Below are 18,979 nucleotides of genomic sequence, written 5' to 3'. Positions count from 1 at the left end.
ACACACACACACACACACACAGGAAGCACACACACACACACACAGGAAGCACACACACACACACACACACACACACACACACACAGGAAGCACACACACACACACACACACACAGGAAGCGCACACAGATAATTGGATGAAGCATTTGGCCTTTAACCTAGCGGTCATCCTGGAGAGCCTGATAATTGTGCATTTACAACCTCAGGGATTTGTGTGTGCGTGCGTGTGTGTGCGTGTGCGTGTGTGTTTGCTTGTGTGTTTGTAAGGTCACCATGTCACATAATACTGAATAATTGGTTGTGGGTTTCATTGTGCTATTTGTATGAATGTGTAATGAAAACAATTACAATTGCTGCACTTAGATATTGTGTGTGTAAAGAAATCAGTGTAACAATGACAACTGTTCAAATCTATTACTTTGATTAAGACCAGGTTTTTTGTTTTTTAAAAGCAAAAGCTTATCTCTTTCAAATTGAAACGTAATGGTCTATTTTATTGCAATATTCAAAGATTTTGTTGTGTTTGTGTCTCGCAGTGTTGACTTTTGTAAGATATTCCACAACAATACGACACCAGCATGTCCTAATCCTTAGTCAGATGCAAAGGGCATCTTCAATATGAGGAAAACAAAACAACCCACTATGTTGATTTTATTAATAAATAACTAGTGTGTTCTTGTTTGTTTAGTCTGAAACCGCATAATATTGCACACATGTTCATGCCTATATAGCTCGAGGATGCAAATGAGGCTTGCTCTGAAGAGTGTAAGAAAGTGCTGTGTTTGTATTTTCTGTGAGTTTTTTTCTCATTGCAGATGCACAGCAGGCTTCCACAGCACCATCCTTTTCTTTTACTTGTGTAGTAGCAGGGTATGCGGAACGGGGGGGCAGATTTAGCATTACAAATGTGAGGTCCTCTGAGATTATAGTTTGAGGGTAAAAAGTCAGAAGTTAAGTCTGAAAATAGGTGTGTGGGGGGGAAATGCATTATGCATTTGAATTCTCACTGACCATGCCAATTATAATACATGAAATAGGGGACATCATATTTGTTTATTTGTTTTTTCTTTTACTCCAAACAAAATGCTTGGATTATGAAGTAAACTATTCCATGGAAACAATAAATCATCTCACAATTTTGGCACGACAAAGCTAGAAATGGCCCTGAAAAGCTTGGTTTATCACTCATGTAGTACACAAACTGCTGCCATTACAGCCACGGCTCCGTAAAACTGATCAAGTTTGTAGACAACACCACCCTCATGGGACTCATCTCGGACGGGGATGACTCTGTCTACAGGAGGGAGGTGGACAGGCTGGTGTCCTGGTGCAGCGGTGACAACCTGGAGTTCAACGCCCAGAAGACTGTGGAGATGATCATGGACTTCAAGAATGCCACAACCCCCCCTCACTATGACCGACTCCCCCATCACCACCGTAGACTCCCTCCGCTTTCTCGGCACCACCATCAACCAGGACCTCAAGTGTGAGCCCACCATCAGCTCCCTCATCAAGTAGGCCCGGCAGAGGTTGTACTTCCTGCAGCAGCTGAAGAACGCTAAGCTGCCAGCGCAGATGATGGTGCAGTTCTACACGGCCATCATTGAGTCCATCCTCACCTCCTCAATCACTGTGTGGTACGCTGGAGCCACAGCCAGGGACAAACAGAGACTACAGTGCATCGTGCGCTTTGCTGAGAAGGTGATTGGCTGCAGACTTCCATCTCTGCAGGACCTGTACGTCTCCAGGGCTCTGGGATGAGCAGGTCGGATCACATCTGACCCTTCTCCCTCTGGACATGGACTATTTGAGCCACTCCCCTCAGGCAGGAGGCTGCGGTCCATCCGGATCAGAACCTCCCGCCACAAGAACAGTTTCTTTCCCTCTGCTGTTGGACTCATGAACATTTCATAAACACTGTCACTTTAACTACAATTTAATCAATCACTCACTGCACTGAATTTTTAAATTCAACTATAAATTTTGTGTTCATAGTAAGCCTATTTTTATCCTATAGTAGATTTAAATTGTTGTTTTTTTATTTATTTTTTATATAGGTTGTCTTATCATTGTTCATTGTTTTATGTTGCACTGAATCATCAAAGCAAGTTCCTATGTTTGTGAATTCTGTTCATTAGCAATGGCAATAAACCTTTTCTGATTCTGATTCTGTATTCTGGTAAATACTGTTGTTTTAAAATATTTTAAAATGAACATTTAGTTTATTTATTGTAATAACATCTGCATTAATTTAAGGTTTAACACTTGGTTTTCTGAAAATTCTTTGATATGTGATGAGACGACCCAATTTCTGAAGCAGGATGTGGAAGGAGGTGGAGCTGTTACCTGGCAACCATCTGAGTGCTAATCTAATAAATGGACCCTCAGACCTTGTCCTTGCCAAGCGTTCCCTCAGCCTTGGGTCTTGTTCTACATAGATGCTGTGATGTAAGCCCAGTGCACTCGTGACATCTCTGTTTGGACTGTTGAACTCTCCAGGGAGCTGCTCTCGTGTCACTCAAACCGTCACAGCTGAGTGGAAATGTTCAGACAGGAATAAGCTACCACTCAACAAATGCACAGAAAATTCAATGATGCACTTTTTCCAGATTTTTTGAAATAGTATTCCAGTATTATCAAAAGGTTTTCTGCATTATGCCTGATGTCCACTGCAAGGAAAGGCTGATTACAATGTGGTTAGAAGATTGTTTTTCTCTGTTGCCCCCAGGACAAGACACTATGAAAGGTCACGTTTTATTTTTGATAGCAATGAAATATAGCTAAGTCTTATAACTTGTAAATGATTTCCCCTCTGATCTAGTCCTGGATGCTACTTGTATGAGCAGGAAGTTGTGGTTGCATAAATTGCCCAGTGGGAAACCCTTTCAGGCAGCTAGAGCCACAGAGCAGTGCCCCATGAAACGCCTTTGATTTGAACTGCACATGAGCAGCCAAGCAGTGAAAAACAATTTCCTCCAAAGAGTGCAATACTGAGATGGTAACTGCTCTTTTTGTCTTCCACTGTAAGCCATGTGGATGTACTCAGCCTCTGACTTTCTGCTTGGCTTTGGTCCACATAAACAACTGTACATTTTTATTGGCAATTCTAAGTGGAAAATGGACCAAGCGCTCTTCATGAACGCAATTAGGTTGACGTTAGAGTAAATATATTGTCAAGTGGATAATATTGACATTTTTGCTTTGAAAATAAATATACACAATTTGATTGTGGAGTTTGGAGTACAGAATTATTTTTATAAAATATCAGCCACAACCAAGACATTTAAAGGCATTTTTTTGCATATTTCTATAAATATAATCTGATTATTGTTTTGGGATTATTACAAAAAACGGCCCAGAACACCTGTAAAGACGTTTTTGCATATTGAAGTTTTGTTGTGCATAGCCAACATTGTGAAATGTTGTGTGTATTTTGTAGTCTGTTCAATAAATCTATCATGTAGTCTTGGTTGTGGTGTCGATGGACCAGGAAACTGTATTAGTTCAGCAGTTTGTGTGTGTGCAAACATGACAAAAGCATGTCAACTTCATTGCTTCTTTATTTTGGAAATCATTTGAGCAGAAATAATTATTATATGTAAATTGCTTATGTTTGATTACAGCCCCAGGCCTTTTTATGCAAATGTGAGTTAGAAACACAACATACATTATGTTTATCTTGCACAATCAGAAGTGGAACGAGGTTAGTAGAAAGTTACAATTTACAAGTACAACTACTGCTGGCATTTGTATTTAAGTAAAAGTATGAAGGTTTGCATGAAAAATACTACTCAAAATACATATGAGTTACATTTTTAGATTATTTATACAAAACTTGAGTAATTTAACAGATTAAAGGCGGTACTTGCCAATGGTTAATGGCTTTGCATATGTGTGGCTGATACCATGTCATTGTTTGATTCCAGACCTTGACCATTTGCCGAATGTCTATTACCCGTCTTTCTCCCCACTGTTTGCAACTGTCCTGTTTGGTAAAGGTTTTGGGCAAAAGAAATCTTTAGGAAAAAGAAAAAATGGTGATGCAGTCCACTTATGTGAGTATTTGGATATGAAAAGGAACAGAAACGGCACTGAGAGAATCCAGCATTGGGACGATTTGAACTGAAGTTAGTTGCTGTACTCTGTAACTACATTAGCTACATCTTTAATATGATTTTAAATGCAGCTAAGTACAAGTACATGTTTCAAAAAAGTACAATTACCCAAAAAAAAATGGTGACAAAGGCTACAATACTTTCAAATGGACAGCATAAAAAATAAAAACACCCAACCATTGTGTGTTCCTTCACCCTCTTTCTCTCGCTCTCTCTTTCTCCTGCTCTTTCTGTGCATCACCACCTCTTCTTCCTTCTATCCCTCCTTTCTTCCATCCTTGACTAGTTTTTTATGCTTGAACACAAACATGCCTCACATGTGAAAGTTTAAAGCTTGTAATGCTGGATGCGAAAGGTTTCTTAAACATTATATTGTATAGCCAAACAGATTGTGTTGTGCCTGTGTAGCAAGTTTCTTTTGCTGACAGTGTGTTGTATATTTTGGCATTTTAATATTTTCAGATATTAGTGGGGTTTTTCCCCAGGCTGGTTTTAACTTTCTCAACACATTGCACTGGGCTCGTCAAAGCACCATCTTTTGCCATGATCTGACATGGTACTTTATATTATTCCATATAATCTCATACAATTGTTAACATACAATTAAACAGTGTGTGTCGAGACACTGGAACGATATGAAGACCATACAATCTGCTACTACAAGCATTTAATAGAACACTAGTGAATATAATCTTTTTCATTCCTTGGTCCACAGTAATATTAATTAGTTTGTTGGATGATTATCCTTTCTGCCTTTTTTCTCGCCTTTGTCTCTCAGTTTAAATGTTTCCCTGTTGAGAGATAAAAGCACCTTGATATGGTCATAAATATTTGATCAAAGTGTTTTCTGACTTGACTGGTTGTGACATTTGTATCTCCTGGATTGACAGAAGTTGAACCGTTTCCAACAACATTAAAGACACGATGCTTCCAGCAGCACATTTTTGATCTATAATGACACGGCTAAGCTAACCAGCCTGACGGAACCTCCTGCTTTTTTAGTCGCATAACCCCTGCCATTCACTGAAATGTCACTAAACCAGTTTAAATGAATGTGTTTGAAAGTGCATGTTCTTTTACCAGCTGCACATTCTACTTTATAAACAAAATGATATATATATATATATATATATATATATATATATATTATGCTTGACACCAGATGACATTTTCAGAGATACAGTTTTAATATGTTTGTTTTCTAAGCTTCTCTTCTATTCTCCACTCACCAAACCATTTCACAGTCTGCTCCCACCTACGCTACTGCTCATCAATCTCCAATTCAACCTCCATCTAAATCCAATCACCTGAAATATTATGAGTGACAATCAGTTGAACGAATCAATACAGACACAATAGAAAGAGAAATCCTTCCAGACAATAATGCACACTTTATGGTTTTGTGCTGTAATCTTGAAACCATGTCAAAATCATCACACATTTTCCCCATTTGATGTCCTGTCGTTAAGAAATATTGTCTCATTATGTTCAAGCTATAATTTATGGTATAATCAATTACTGAAAGCGCTCCAGCTTTTCAGTGAGGATGTTGATCTCGGCTGTCGTCGTCCATGTGAGACTCTGGTTACCTGGATTCTTTACATTAATACATTTGTAGTTGAATGAATGAATGAACTAGACCCCAGGCAATGCTTGAAATCAAGAATTCTGGTAGAATTTATGCACTTCTATATTCTAGGGCGTCTTCTGCAGCACAAGTGATTAAAAATATTGTAGAGGATTTTCCATCCAACAAAACTGTCTTAATTTAAAATAAAATTCAAATAAAACAAAATGTATGCTATTCTCCAAAGGCACTCTGGAGAGACAAGAAAAATATGTGTTCTTACGCTCGATGGTAATGTGATTGAACAAGTACCCTACTACAAATACCTGGGCATCTGGATTAATAATAAACCCTCATAATTTTTTCATGTCAGATGTGGGAAAAATCCCAGCTAGAGCACACTATAACTATCAGAACATTTGCAAATGCTCTTCCTTTTTCAGTTTAAAACAACAAAAGACTCTGAATCAACTAAGAGCTCTATTCCACAAAACTATAGTTCGAAACAACCTGGTAATCTGTGGAAGGAATTGCTATCATTTTGAAGAAAGTGGTCATCGCCATGGTTACTAATGGAGCATTGTGTGGTAAGTACCGATATATTAACTGTATCCAATGAACAAATCTGCCCTAATGGTTTCTGCAAGAAATGTAACTAAACCCGGAAAGACACACTTGAAAACAGGAATGTTTCTTAATGTGGCTAATAGAATGATATTGTGAAAAATATATCCAGAATAGTTCATAACATTCTCAAATTTGGGCAGTGGCAGTAAACATGGGAGATTTACTGTTTTTATCCAAACTTCCAGAAGATCCACAAATGATTAACCTGGTCGCCATCACGTTTTAGTGTTGCTAATTTATCATGAAAAGACATTAAACTTTGTGCCAGTCTTTGTTTCATGTGTATTAATTATAAACCAGGTCATTTAATCTAATCCGACGGTTAAGCAGCAAATTCCACCAATTCTGCTTTGTCTTCCAGATCAGTTTAAAAGACTTTATACATTATTTTTCATATTTCACATGAACACAACCTTCCGTATGTGTTGCAAGGTCCTCCAGGGTAACTATATCCAGTAGCGTTTGCCCTTCTATTTCATGTTCTATTCCTTTGGGTTTGAACTGTGGTATCAAATGGAATTTTTTTCAACTAATACACTTGAACATTAAATAAATCACCCTTTTCATAGGGCTAAAATAATACGATTTTATCGGGCAGCAACAATGAAAAGGATTGATTGAAGATAACAGGGGTTTGAAAGCCATGCTTGCATATCCATTTGCTCTGTTGTGTTTGTGTCTATGTGTTAGAATTAGAGATTCAGCAGGCATTTGCCATCCAGCGCTGCAGATGTGGATGTTCTGCTAAATTGATTCTCAACCCTCACGAGGCCCGGCGAGCGTGAGTGTGAGCGTGAGCGTGAGTGTGTGTTGGTGTGACACAGAGATATCTGCCAGCTCCATGCCCAACCTCTGCTTGTTTAAATTTACTCTACAATCTGTCGCCTCCCCTGTGCTCCTCTCAAAAATATGCTTAATGCTCTGTGTGTAGTGCCACGCCTGTCATCCTAACCTGCAATGACTGACGATTAATAAGGTGAAGCCTGCGGTGAAGAGTCCAAAAGCCCAGAAAAAACACTGATTTGTCGGCAGCTAACAATAGACATAGGATATTTTTCCTTGTAAAGAATACAATGTATTTTCAACACAGAGGTATTATGGTAGTTCTTCTGACCAAGATCAAGACATTATAAAACTATCCAAGGAAGGACTAGATTTCTTTTTTTTGCCGTGTTGTTTTTTGTTTGAATCTGTATATTTTTAATACTTGTTTTTACGGTTGCAAACCTTTAGTCGTTTAGTTGATTAATTGGTCGATGGGGTTTTGGTTGATTAGTCAACTAACTATTTTTGGGGAGATTTTAAAGGATTTATATTCACAACAGCAGAAAGGAGAAGGCATATAGTGAGTTACCTTGAGATTTGGGTGTAAATTGTGATTGGAATCTTCCTTTGATAAATAATTAAACTGTTTACTTGATGTTTTCTGTAGAAATATTTGTGATCTCTGTAATCGGCTCCTGGGGCTCGTCATGCCCCTTTTTAGTCAAATAATCAATGCACAGGACATCTTTAATCGGCCAAGAATGTCTTTAGTCGACTCGTCATCATCCTCAGAGGAGTCACCTAATGACAAGCAGCAAAACATGGCAAACACTGGCCTGATAGAGGAAATAAAAGTATCTATAGTAAAATAAGACCAAAATGTATCTTTTTGGATCACAGCCTTATTAGTTTTGCCATTGGTTAGTTTCTGCATCTTTTTTGGTCAACTCTTCTCTTGCGTCACATTAAATTGACAAATGTGACATACTGGATCATTAGGGCTGAGCAGAAAAAGAATAATTGACTATTTTATTTTGCTTTACTATAAACAAATAAGATGCTTTCAGTATTAAATTCTTGAATGCAAACAAAACAAATTCTAAACCACAAGCTTTACTGACAGATCATTTGAAAAGACAATTAGAATGACAGAGGCTTGATCTCGATAAAATTGCACAGCCCTACTTTCTATATCTTTTTTCATACATAATCACTTTGCACAGTGACGTATAGCTGTTCCTCACACCTGATATTATTGTAATTTGCTTAACATCTTCCTATATGAGACGCGTATTTGTTTCCATATTTGATCTCAGCTCTTATGGCAGACATGATGGATGCCGATGAACACTACTGAATTACAATGACTGAGTGTGTGTGAAATGAACAGACTGACTCACTGCATTGTGTATGAGATTCAGCATTGGGGAGAATTTACCATAGATCTAGTTTGTAATATGTTTCCTCCCGTCAGTGAAAGCCCTTGTTTTCCCAGGAGGCCTCGGCTCTAATGGTGTTTATTAGAGTGAAGATTCAAATGAAATCATTGCGTTGGTGCGGTGGTTTTTAGTCAGATGGGAAACATCTGTCTCTTACTCCCCTTAAATCTTGGCATCCATTTGCGCCGGTGTATCCCTTGTCTTCCTAATGTGACATACAAATACTGATGTTCCCTGCGGTTATAGTTATTTATCTGCACACAGACATTTTCCCATAAACACTCTTGTTTACCAGCAGCTGGACCCGCTCAGTTAGACACTTCAAACACGTAATGCTTTGTTAAAACTGATTTTGGGTGTCGTGTTTATTGAAGCTCTCCCTTCTTCTTCCTTTAAAACAACTCTTAAATCTTTTTTTATCATCCAAATCATTTTTATATATTAACATTTTAGAAGCAAGTTATTTGTGCAAGTTTCCTAAATGTTTTATGACAAGCTAAAGATACAATCTGTCTTGATTCAAGATCCTCAATTGGCAATATATATTCACACAGCAAATAAATGTATTTGAGAACACATTTTGACCGCTATTGTTAATAATGTACCAGTAAATAAGAGTTTGTTTTCTGTCTTTTTTGTCAGGTGACTTGCAATTGTTTCACCATCAGTGATGGGGAGCTGCAGGAGATCGGAGTGGGCCTGTATCCAAGGTAACGCACATCACACAGCCTCATTAATTTCAATCACCCTCATAGTTTTTGTTGGATGTAAAAAGATTCAAGTTTCTGGTTTGCTATAAAAACACTCAATTTAAATCTAGTTGTGGTGATCTCCAACAGATCAGCAGCTTAGACAGTCCCACCTTCTCCTACTGTTCACTTTGAAAGTCAAACACATTCCCTTCATTGCTGTCCTGACAGTTCTTTGAAGTAAATGGGAGTGGTGGTGGGGAAAAGGCAAATACATTAGTGGTGAGGCAAAAAGTAGAATATGAAATCTTGATAGAATATTTTAACAGTGCTTAGGGAGGATAGCACATGGAGCAGTGACTCCAAATTAAATACAGTTCTTGTGTGGTGTTGGATGGGCAGGACTTTGCTCTAATCCCTGTACAGAGACTAAACGGGCCTGGGGTCTGAAATCTGGGGCTTTCACAGCACATGTTGCTGCTGCGCTTGTATTTATGCGCTTTATCTGTGGAGGGATGTCACATAATCAAATTACTCTAAATGATTTGTCGGTGTTCTGGGTCATCTGTGTCAAGATTCATTCATGAATAATTGCCCTGTTCGCAGGACACATTCATATTTTGGGTTGCTTAGCAACCATGGATGGGTCCCATCACTGGAAACCCTTGCTGTGATGGGAATAAACCCATGTTTAGTATTCCAGAGTCTTACAGTCTATTTTAATTTTTCACACAAACTTCAATATGGTGTTCACTTTATTTATTTCAGCTCTGAATTCAACTAATAATTTAAGATAAGATAAGATAATTGTCCACACATGGGGAAATTTCATTGATACAACGCAGGTAGATACAGATATTTAATTATCTCATATTACATATGATTCATAAATAGTATTTATTTCACTCTGTCATAGGCCTACTATTTGGACTAATTCTGACTAACTAATTGCTACAAGATGTTTACAAAAGTACGTCTTCACACATATATTGATGTTTTACACATTTTTATCAGACTGACAAAGGTGAGTTCATGCATCCTTGTTTTACACACTTGTCATTGTGGTCCAAGCAGCAGTTGGTTAAAGATAGTGTGGGGCAATTTAGTAATGCACTGGGATTGTGTTAATCTAATTAGTATGCAAATGAGCAACTCTATGTCAGATAAAAGTGTAATTTAGAGGTTTGATTTCTACTTGATATTCAATCTGCAGTGTATCGGATGTACAGCAAAGACAGGAGGTTGGTGAACACACTATCTGCTGCATTCAATCTCTATTAACATGATAACTAAGGCTATGATAAATGAGAAAGGCACAAATGGAGGGGCTAATAAAACTCACAAAGCTCTTCAGGATTAGCCAAGTGTGCACTCATACTCGTTTTCTCACTCGAGTCCTTTTTAAATAAAACGGTCGCTTCAGTTGCTTATGCACTCCCTCATATTGGCTTACACTAATTAGTTGATAACTGATAAGGAGATCATGGGTTCGATTCTCGGGCCAGACCAACATCACATCTCTCTGGGTGGAGACTGTGTGTGCTTCCTACTTCATTGCTTGGGTTCAAGAAGATTACATTACAACATGCAATAGGAATGTTTAATAATGTTTAATGGAGATTATCTAATATATAGTCCAATTAAAACAGTTTTTTTTTTTTTAAATCCATTCCACCCGGGAACTACAATTGAGGTGACTTGATTCTCATGTACTGCTGCTGCATGTAACATTGCAGTCTGATAAAGACTAGTGGAGGCATTCAACTAAACAAAGAAAGGAACAGACTCAACTGTATTAGACATGGGTTTGGATGTGTACTTACTCCTCTGCATTCAAGGGAAAGTTAAAACTACCAGAGCTTCAATGTGTTTGTTTGCGCTGCGGAATTTAGTGGCAAAAACGTGACTAAGATAAGATAAGATATTCCTTTATTGTCCACACATGGGACAATTTTGTTGTTGCAAGGCAGGTAGTGTGACTAGACTCTTTAATTGAAGATACAAATTGTTGTCATGTCAAAATCCTTGCAAATGCCTGCCCTTCACTTGAATCTTTTTGACACAAGTAAATTCTTTTAACGTCAACCCATAAAAATCCCCGAAGTTCTCCTGAGTTAGTATGTCACAGAGGAATGCAGAGTGACACATAATTTGACGGCTGATCTGCTCTCATTTTGTCAGTCTGTGCTGGTAAATAGCTGCATTTGCTCGGTTGTTTAACTTCTTCAGAGTGTCCCAATTCATCATCCTCTTCAAGTAGGTACAAGATCCCCTCATCTCCATGTTTAACCATTTGACAGCTCCTCAAATGAATGATAAAGTCGTCTCGAAACACTGCTGTCACTCGGCTGGAGCCGCTGGAATGGAGGCCGGTCTTAAGGGATCTAGTGTTGGGATTTTGCTCCTCGTATGTTGTCTTTCCTTGCAGAAATATGTGGATGACAATTACCATTTCTGTCAGTTCTGGTCTGTGTAAAAAAGCCCTGAAGAATTGGACATGTGGAAGATGTGTTTGTTGAATTTTTTAACATTACTGAGATGTGCAGCAGCTTGAGTTTCTGTTGTTTGACGTTCTCATCGCTTTGATCTGTGGTCTTCTGAATGCACTGTAAACAATGTGTTTTCAGAATAATCCAAGACTAGCCAAGATATTTTTTTATTTTTTGCTTCACAATTTTTCATCATGCCTTTTTCCCAAAGTCTTTTACAGAATAGAGAAGATATATTGTCAGATCAAAACAATGAAATATAGTTGTCATCCAGCAGCAATTAAAAAGGATTATAAAATGAGGGGAAAATGTATATTCATGCATTGTTTTTTCCCACTTTATTATCTAGTTTATCTTTATTAAATCACGACTGTGGACCAAACTGTGTGATGGTGTTTGAAGGAACCAAACTCAACCTAAGAGCTGTTAAAGACATCAAGCCTGGCGACGAGGTTAGGCCCTCTGATAAATTACTTCTAGAACATAAAAACATTATTTCCTACGTATGAATGAAACCTATTTATGTGCAATAATCATGTGTGTGTTTGTTAGCTCACTGTAAGCTATATTGATTCATTGGAGCTCACTGAAGTTCGCCGGAAACAACTTGAAGAGCAGTACCATTTCACCTGCTCCTGTCAAAGATGCAACTCTAGAGACAAGGTTTGATCTTAATTACATAATTAAAATATTACTATAATACAGGATATGGAAGGCAACCACTGTTGAACATCATTGACATAACACAGGAGTCAGGACACATGCAAGGTATGTTTTCTTTGTGTCTTGTTCTTACCCAATAGTAACTCGACCCGTGTACGATATTAAAAGTATTTATTTTTTATTTTTATGAGTGTCCATTGTTTATTGAATCCAGTTCTTGACTGTTGGTTCATTCAGCATTATCCATTTCTTTGTTATAGCCTTTTTTCCTACTGCCAAATACTTTCCCGCTTCCATTGCAGGAGTTGTATGTCCCACATTATACATAGTTCTAAAGTCAAGTGGTTCTAATGTTGAAGATGGTTAGCTGTGCTTTATTAATCTCAGTCCAGTATTTATCTGATTATCCCAAAACACACACTGAGAACAGTTTGAATTGGAGCCTTGCAGTGGTATCATAAATTTAATTATTATGCCTGCAAAACTTGAATGTAAATCTATATTATACAGCGGGGTGCCCACACGTTTTCGGCTCACAAGCTACTTTTATATTCAACAAAGCCCAAAGATCTACCTATAGATCTAAATTATTGTAATTAACAAGTTTTTGTTTAACCATAATTAGGCTATAGAAACACAATGTAGGCTTTCATTAATAGCCTAATAATGTTTATCAAATGTGCAATATAAAAAGGGGAGAGAAAATATGCTATTTAACTGGACAATCTAATACAGCTGAGTATTTTGAAAATAATACTGGCTACAACTATGCTAAATGATAGAATGTTGAGCTTAAACAGCATGCGTTACACGGCTCGCGCTTTCGGCTTGTGCTTTCAGCTCGCTCTTTCTGCTCGCTGCTTGTTCTTGCTGAAACTCGTGGAAAAACGGCCAAATAATAACATGCTGATTGTAGCTCTCGGTCCACTCGTGCTGCTGTAGAGCTCTCACTTGTAATGTCAGGCTATAAACGTCTTTGGTCTCTGGGATCGACCCTCACTGCCTCTTGAGATTGACCGGTAGATCGCGATCGACGCAATGGGCACCCCTGTTATACAGTATATACAATTGAATGAGCTGTTGAAATCATTGGCAACAATGCTCAATGGTCTCGAGGATTTGCGAGTGTTTTACAGCCTATTGGATTAGCTGCTTTATTCTGTGCACTGCAATTGGTTTCCACTTCAGGCTTTTGAAGCATTGAAAGGTGGATTTCAGATGAGTTTTCACAGGCCAGCACACACAGACATGTTGACTTAGACACTGGAGCAGGGCCTTAGATGTGACTCTATACGCTTCTCCATTCTTTGCCCTCAGTGGCTCTTATCGCCTGCACTCCTCTACTTCCTGTAAGTCTGTCATGCTCCAAATCTCCACAACACCCCATCACTGCCCTGTATTCCAACATGAAAACAGAAAAATGAGAAAAGTTATCTTGTCTCTCTCTGTCTCTTTCGCTCGCTCACTCTCGCTGTCTCTTGCTGTTCATTTTCCCATTATAATCCAGCTGTTCTTACTCTTTTTGACACTTATGCCTCACTTGGGTTCACTGACTTCAGTTAAAACGAGCCTTGTTTATTCTGTATGAGCTTTGACCAGGACAGATGCACCATTGTTTTTCAGTCTTTGATTTTTTGGGAATAATGTCTAGATATGGGGTAATGACTGAACTAAAAAAAAAAAAAAAAAAAACGTACTACTTACCACTACTTAAGTAGGTGATAAGGTTCCATTTTCAAGATCTTTTTATAGTAGTAAAAAGAGGGGTATAATTTTTCTCCAGAATAGCTATTCTCTAGTCTCTATGGCGGTCCTTTCCTTCTTTTGGTATCAGGGATATGATGGCTTCTTTCCAAATAGGAGGGATCTGAGTTTTCTTAAGTGCCCAGTTAAAAGTTGCCAAAAGAAAAGGAGTAAGTGTGTCTTTTAAAGCTCAAATTCAACTTTTAAATATGATCACCCACAAGAGTTAATCACCATGGAGCTAATGCTGGAGGTGATTACGAACTCATTTAACTTCTGTGTTCTCTGTCCAGGATGTACTCATGGTGTCTGGTGAAGAAGGAACATGGTGTCTGCTAAAAGATGCTCTACCTAGACTGGACGAACTGAAAGCAGAGTCAAGAATCCTTTCAAAAGTGGACATAGCTTCTCTTAATTCAACTGTTTATTCAACTTATTTTAATATTATTCACCGATCACATACATTAATTAAATTACATTTTCTGTGCATTCATTTCATATAAAAATACCAGGGTCAGTCTGTTGTCTTTCCTTATATTTTTTTTACAGACTGGCAGGAGCTTGTGGAACTCTGTAAACATCTACTGTCCGCTGCAGGTGACCGCGTTCCTGATGAAAATCTGTACAAACTCAAAGTCACAGATGCAGCTTTAGATGCCTGTATTCAGCTTGGACTCTGGGGAGAAGCGTTAGCATTTGGGCTGAGGACACTTCCAGTTTACAGGTAAACATGGAAAACAAAACACAAACGATAGTCTGAGTACGCATTATAATGTTATCACTCTAAAGTCCAGAACTCCCTTATAATGTTGAAACTTACTTGAAAATTATACCCTCAGAAATAGGTTTGTAACCATTAAGAAGCTGCCAGATGTTTTTTTTTTTAGATGAGAAAATGTTGCCTTTTGAGTTTGAACTTCCAGGAGGTGTTTATTTAAGGAACAATGCAATAATTAGTACTTACATGCAAAATGGTAAATTGGAAAATGCATTTTAAATACAATTTACATTAGGGCTGCACAATTAATCAAATTGTAATAGAGATTCAATCATTTCTAATCGTTGAGAGGTCTACACCTTATCCTCTGTCAGTAAAAGCATGTGGTTTGGAGCAGAGTTCAGACTTTCAAGGACAAAACTTTACTATTTTCTGTGTTAAATGGCACTGATTAAAAGTCTGTATTGTTAAAATTTAAAGACATTTTTATTTGATTTTAATAAGACAAAATACTTGTGTGATTGGGGTTCAAGATAGTTTGCCTCTCACCTAGATTATAATAACTCTGACACAATAAACAAAGCACCAAATAATCAAGGTCAAGTAGTATGTCAAATGTCTCCACAAAGTAAACTGAAATTAATCTTCAGTAATACATAATAGAAAGACTTGTGAATGTGGATAGGATTCTTGCAAATGTCTTTTATGCCTCAAAATGTAAAAAGTGCTAGTGTAAAGCAGTAAGGAGTGAAAAGTGCGAGAAACTAGAAAATTGGGCAAGACTGTTGAATATGTGTGGAGAGTGAGAAGTCTCAGTATCAAAGGTGTCTGAAGGGCAGCACGGACAGAAAAGGGGTGTGCTAAATTGATACTGAAGCTTACGCTGAGGAGTGAAGCGCGTGTGGGAGATAATGGGGGTGGGGGGTTATACATCCGTCTTCCTCTGGGCTCTTCAGATCTACAGCACAGAGAGGAGATCGCTGCTGGAGACTTGTACTTAACTCATTCCTTATTCTTTTCTTCTCTCTCTGCCGGTTATTTTCCAGTCCTCTTCGTGCAGTTTGTGATGCATTAGTGTGGCTCGTTCCCCCCGCGCTTACACCTGCTGCAGGCGGCTCCACACACCAGGCTTGTTCGGTGAAACCATGCCAAACACATTCCAATGCACACATAATATTCATGAATACATCAGTTCTTTCACGCCTGCAGAAACACGCACACAGAGGTGTCTGAGGACATTTGCCTGCGCACTCCCTACACGTCTTAGTCTTATATATTTCGTCCTTTATTTGAGGAACTGATCCACAGAATAAATGGTGATTTTATTTTTATGCCAACATTTTTTCCAGGAATTAATTCTTGATTGATTAACTCAATTCCTCCACTTTCATGGTTGAGTGGTTGTTGGATTATTGAGTTTTCAAAAACCAATATTCAGCATAAACCATTGTATCCATCTAGAAATCTTGAAGCCTGATGAAGCAACTCTAATTTCTTAGCAGGAGGAGTCATTTGTGTCTAGAAATCAATCATGTCAACAATATCTACGTGACATGGTAGAGCTTGAAAAAACTATGAACCATACACCATTTTGTGTCCATAAAAATACCCTGGTAATATATACTATATAGCAGGATTGGAAATACTCTTGGGTTGAAGTGGCTGTCGCAGTGCCTCCCTGCTCATTATGCTGTGTTTGTAGTGTTAACAAGGATTTCTACAGCACAAATTAATCCTATCTTTATCTATGATATTGCACATACATACCACCTCGGCATCATCCTTGATCAGACCCTCACCTTTTATTACTTCCGGAACATCACCCGCTTTTGCCCCGCCCTTACTAAACAGTCATCCACAACCCTCATCCACACCTTTGTCACCTCTTGCCTCGGATATTGCAATAGCCTGCTCTACGGTTCACTCTCAATAGACTCCAGTACAGCCGCCCGTTTTAAATGTACTTTTGATTCAGCTATTCAGTAGCAAGCTGTTAGCCCCGGAGCTAACAGCTAGCTCCGGGCTAACGAGCTAACGAGCCCGGAGGCAAAAGCCGGTTTAGCCACGAAAACTAACGCCAAAGCACCATAAAACACACATAAAGCACGACCCACACAACCCACGGGTCAAGAAATGCTACATAATGATATAATTTGTAAAGAACAACGAAAAATAAGACGATAACATGGCGCTAGCCTAGCTTAGCTTCCAATTTAGCCCACGGCTAACACAGGAACAACACCTACTGAGCTTGTTTTCGATGTGCATATCATTTTAGCATGTATGCATGCAGGGATCTTGTGAGTACTTACGCCAGGCACTTTCTTTTCGTGGATCTTTTTTCTTTTAGTCTTTTTTGGTGGATGTACTCCGTACTCCATATTCAAGCTACCACGGAGTATGACGGTGTTTTAAGTAGCCATGTGGCTCACAGCTGATTGGCCGAAAAATAACAACAATGCGCTGCTGGAAATAGGTGACACCCCCGAGGAGCACTGGGAAAAGACCAGAAAACTACCCATTTTTAACAGCTTAATGCATACTTTTAAGACAACCAAGAGTGTTACCTGAAGCACGGAGGGGCTCCTTCATAACTTCAACTTGCACATTCTGCAAAAAAACGAAAATCACAATATTGAAGAAAAAATCTTGATTCGTCTTTTTCTCAGTTTTGTTTCATCCGACTTGTGGCGTTTTTTAGCGCGGCGAGTCACATATTGCATTGTAAAAAAGTACTTGTCTTAGTTTTTTTGTTCAAATGAGCCAAGATTTCACGCAATTCGGAAGCAGATGCGTGCAGAAGGGCGGTCACAGGTGGCGAGGACCATCATCGCCACTTGCGGCTTTAATGTAACCTATTGATGTTGGGATTATGTTTTTAATTTGGGTCTTTGAATTTCCTAATACATGCTCTTGTCTAGCTGTGGTTTCAAGAGGTTAATTAACTTGAATTTAGAACTTAAATGTAGAAAGTATTTTTTTTATTTCTAATTGCTTTGCTCTGCTGTTGGCTGGTGCAGAGCTTTTGCTTACATAACTGAAATTCACTTGAAAGCCTCTTGTGATTTGTTTACTCTGCATTCAATCTTGCAATTACTCCAGCTTCTGAGAAGGTGGTTGAACCACTGCGGTTCACAAGATTCTAATATTTTGCATACACGTTTGAATGTATGTTTCTGCCTCTCTGTGTACAACGTCTATGCTCTGTGAAGGAAATTAGTTGGAAAAAAATATGATGCTTCAGTCAGTTTTTTGTGTCAGCAAGTATTTAAAATGTCTTATAATGTGGTGTTAGCGGTGTGGAAACCCTCAGCATAACACACAAATGAGAAAATAACTGAGTTGTGTTGTGTTACATTATAGAATCCATTTTCCTTTTATAAGCTGTAACATACTGGGATGTCGGTCTGATGTGAATACTCACTCATCCTGAATCAGTGCTAGTGTAGCCTCTGTAGCTCAGTGAGGGAATTCTGGAGGGTTGTAGCTACTCTATTTATCAATAATGGTTTAAGTATACAGTTGAGCACAAAACTACCTTCCTTAATGTATTTTTTTTTTTTTTTAAAGATTTGTTTTTTTGGCCAGTAGGATAGGACAGTTTAGTAGTGTGAACTGGGGAGGGAGACAGGGTAGAGACATTCAGCATAATGGTCGAGGCCAGGAATCAAACCCACAACGCAGCCATAGTAACCCTGTGCAATGCCCTTAAACACTGCACCACATGCAAAGTACTCTTTTCAGATTTTTGTATACATAGCTACAGTATTCTGCATCTATGAAAGAGAAAATGCACTTTACTGTTATTGTTTCATTTAGTTATGATGTTTATGTCTATTTCACAGAATTTACTTTGCGGATCCACATCCAGTCCATGGGGTCCAGTTGATGAGAGTTGGGAAACTGCAGCATTATCTTGAACACATCACTGATGCTTTTGATACATTCAAACAGGTACAGTATTTTGTTGGAATTAAATGCCACCATTAATATTTGAATTTAAACTAAGCATAACATTTTTTTAAATTTTTTTAAGGCTTTTAAAATCCTGAATGTGACCCACGGTGATTCTCACCCTTTGACTTCTGAACTTAGGATGAAGATGGAAGAATGTCGATGTGAATTAAATAATTGAAAATAAACAACCTACGTTTATTATTCAAGC

General features: G+C 38.3%; 1 protein-coding gene across 1 annotated transcript in view; it reads left to right on the top strand.

Annotated features, from left to right (window-relative positions):
- The window catches only part of smyd3 (SET and MYND domain containing 3), a 41,394-nt gene extending 22,415 nt beyond the window's left edge, over nt 1-18,979 (top strand). Inside the window, exons 6-12 of the mRNA XM_072464757.1 lie at nt 9,155-9,222; nt 12,040-12,142; nt 12,243-12,353; nt 14,390-14,477; nt 14,646-14,820; nt 18,660-18,768; nt 18,851-18,979. Of these exons, the coding sequence (XP_072320858.1) occupies nt 9,155-9,222; nt 12,040-12,142; nt 12,243-12,353; nt 14,390-14,477; nt 14,646-14,820; nt 18,660-18,768; nt 18,851-18,949 (753 nt within the window). The 3' untranslated portion in view covers nt 18,950-18,979. The remainder of the gene's footprint in view (nt 1-9,154; nt 9,223-12,039; nt 12,143-12,242; nt 12,354-14,389; nt 14,478-14,645; nt 14,821-18,659; nt 18,769-18,850) is intronic.

The sequence above is a fragment of the Eucyclogobius newberryi genome, unplaced genomic scaffold (assembly GCF_026437365.1).
Source record: "Eucyclogobius newberryi isolate DKJ021-1_F unplaced genomic scaffold, fEucNew1.0.hap1 SCAF_5, whole genome shotgun sequence".
In the NCBI taxonomy this organism is placed as follows: domain Eukaryota; kingdom Metazoa; phylum Chordata; class Actinopteri; order Gobiiformes; family Gobiidae; genus Eucyclogobius; species Eucyclogobius newberryi.
Note: the sequence above shows the minus strand (reverse complement) of the source record. Positions and strands in the feature narration are given on the sequence as shown.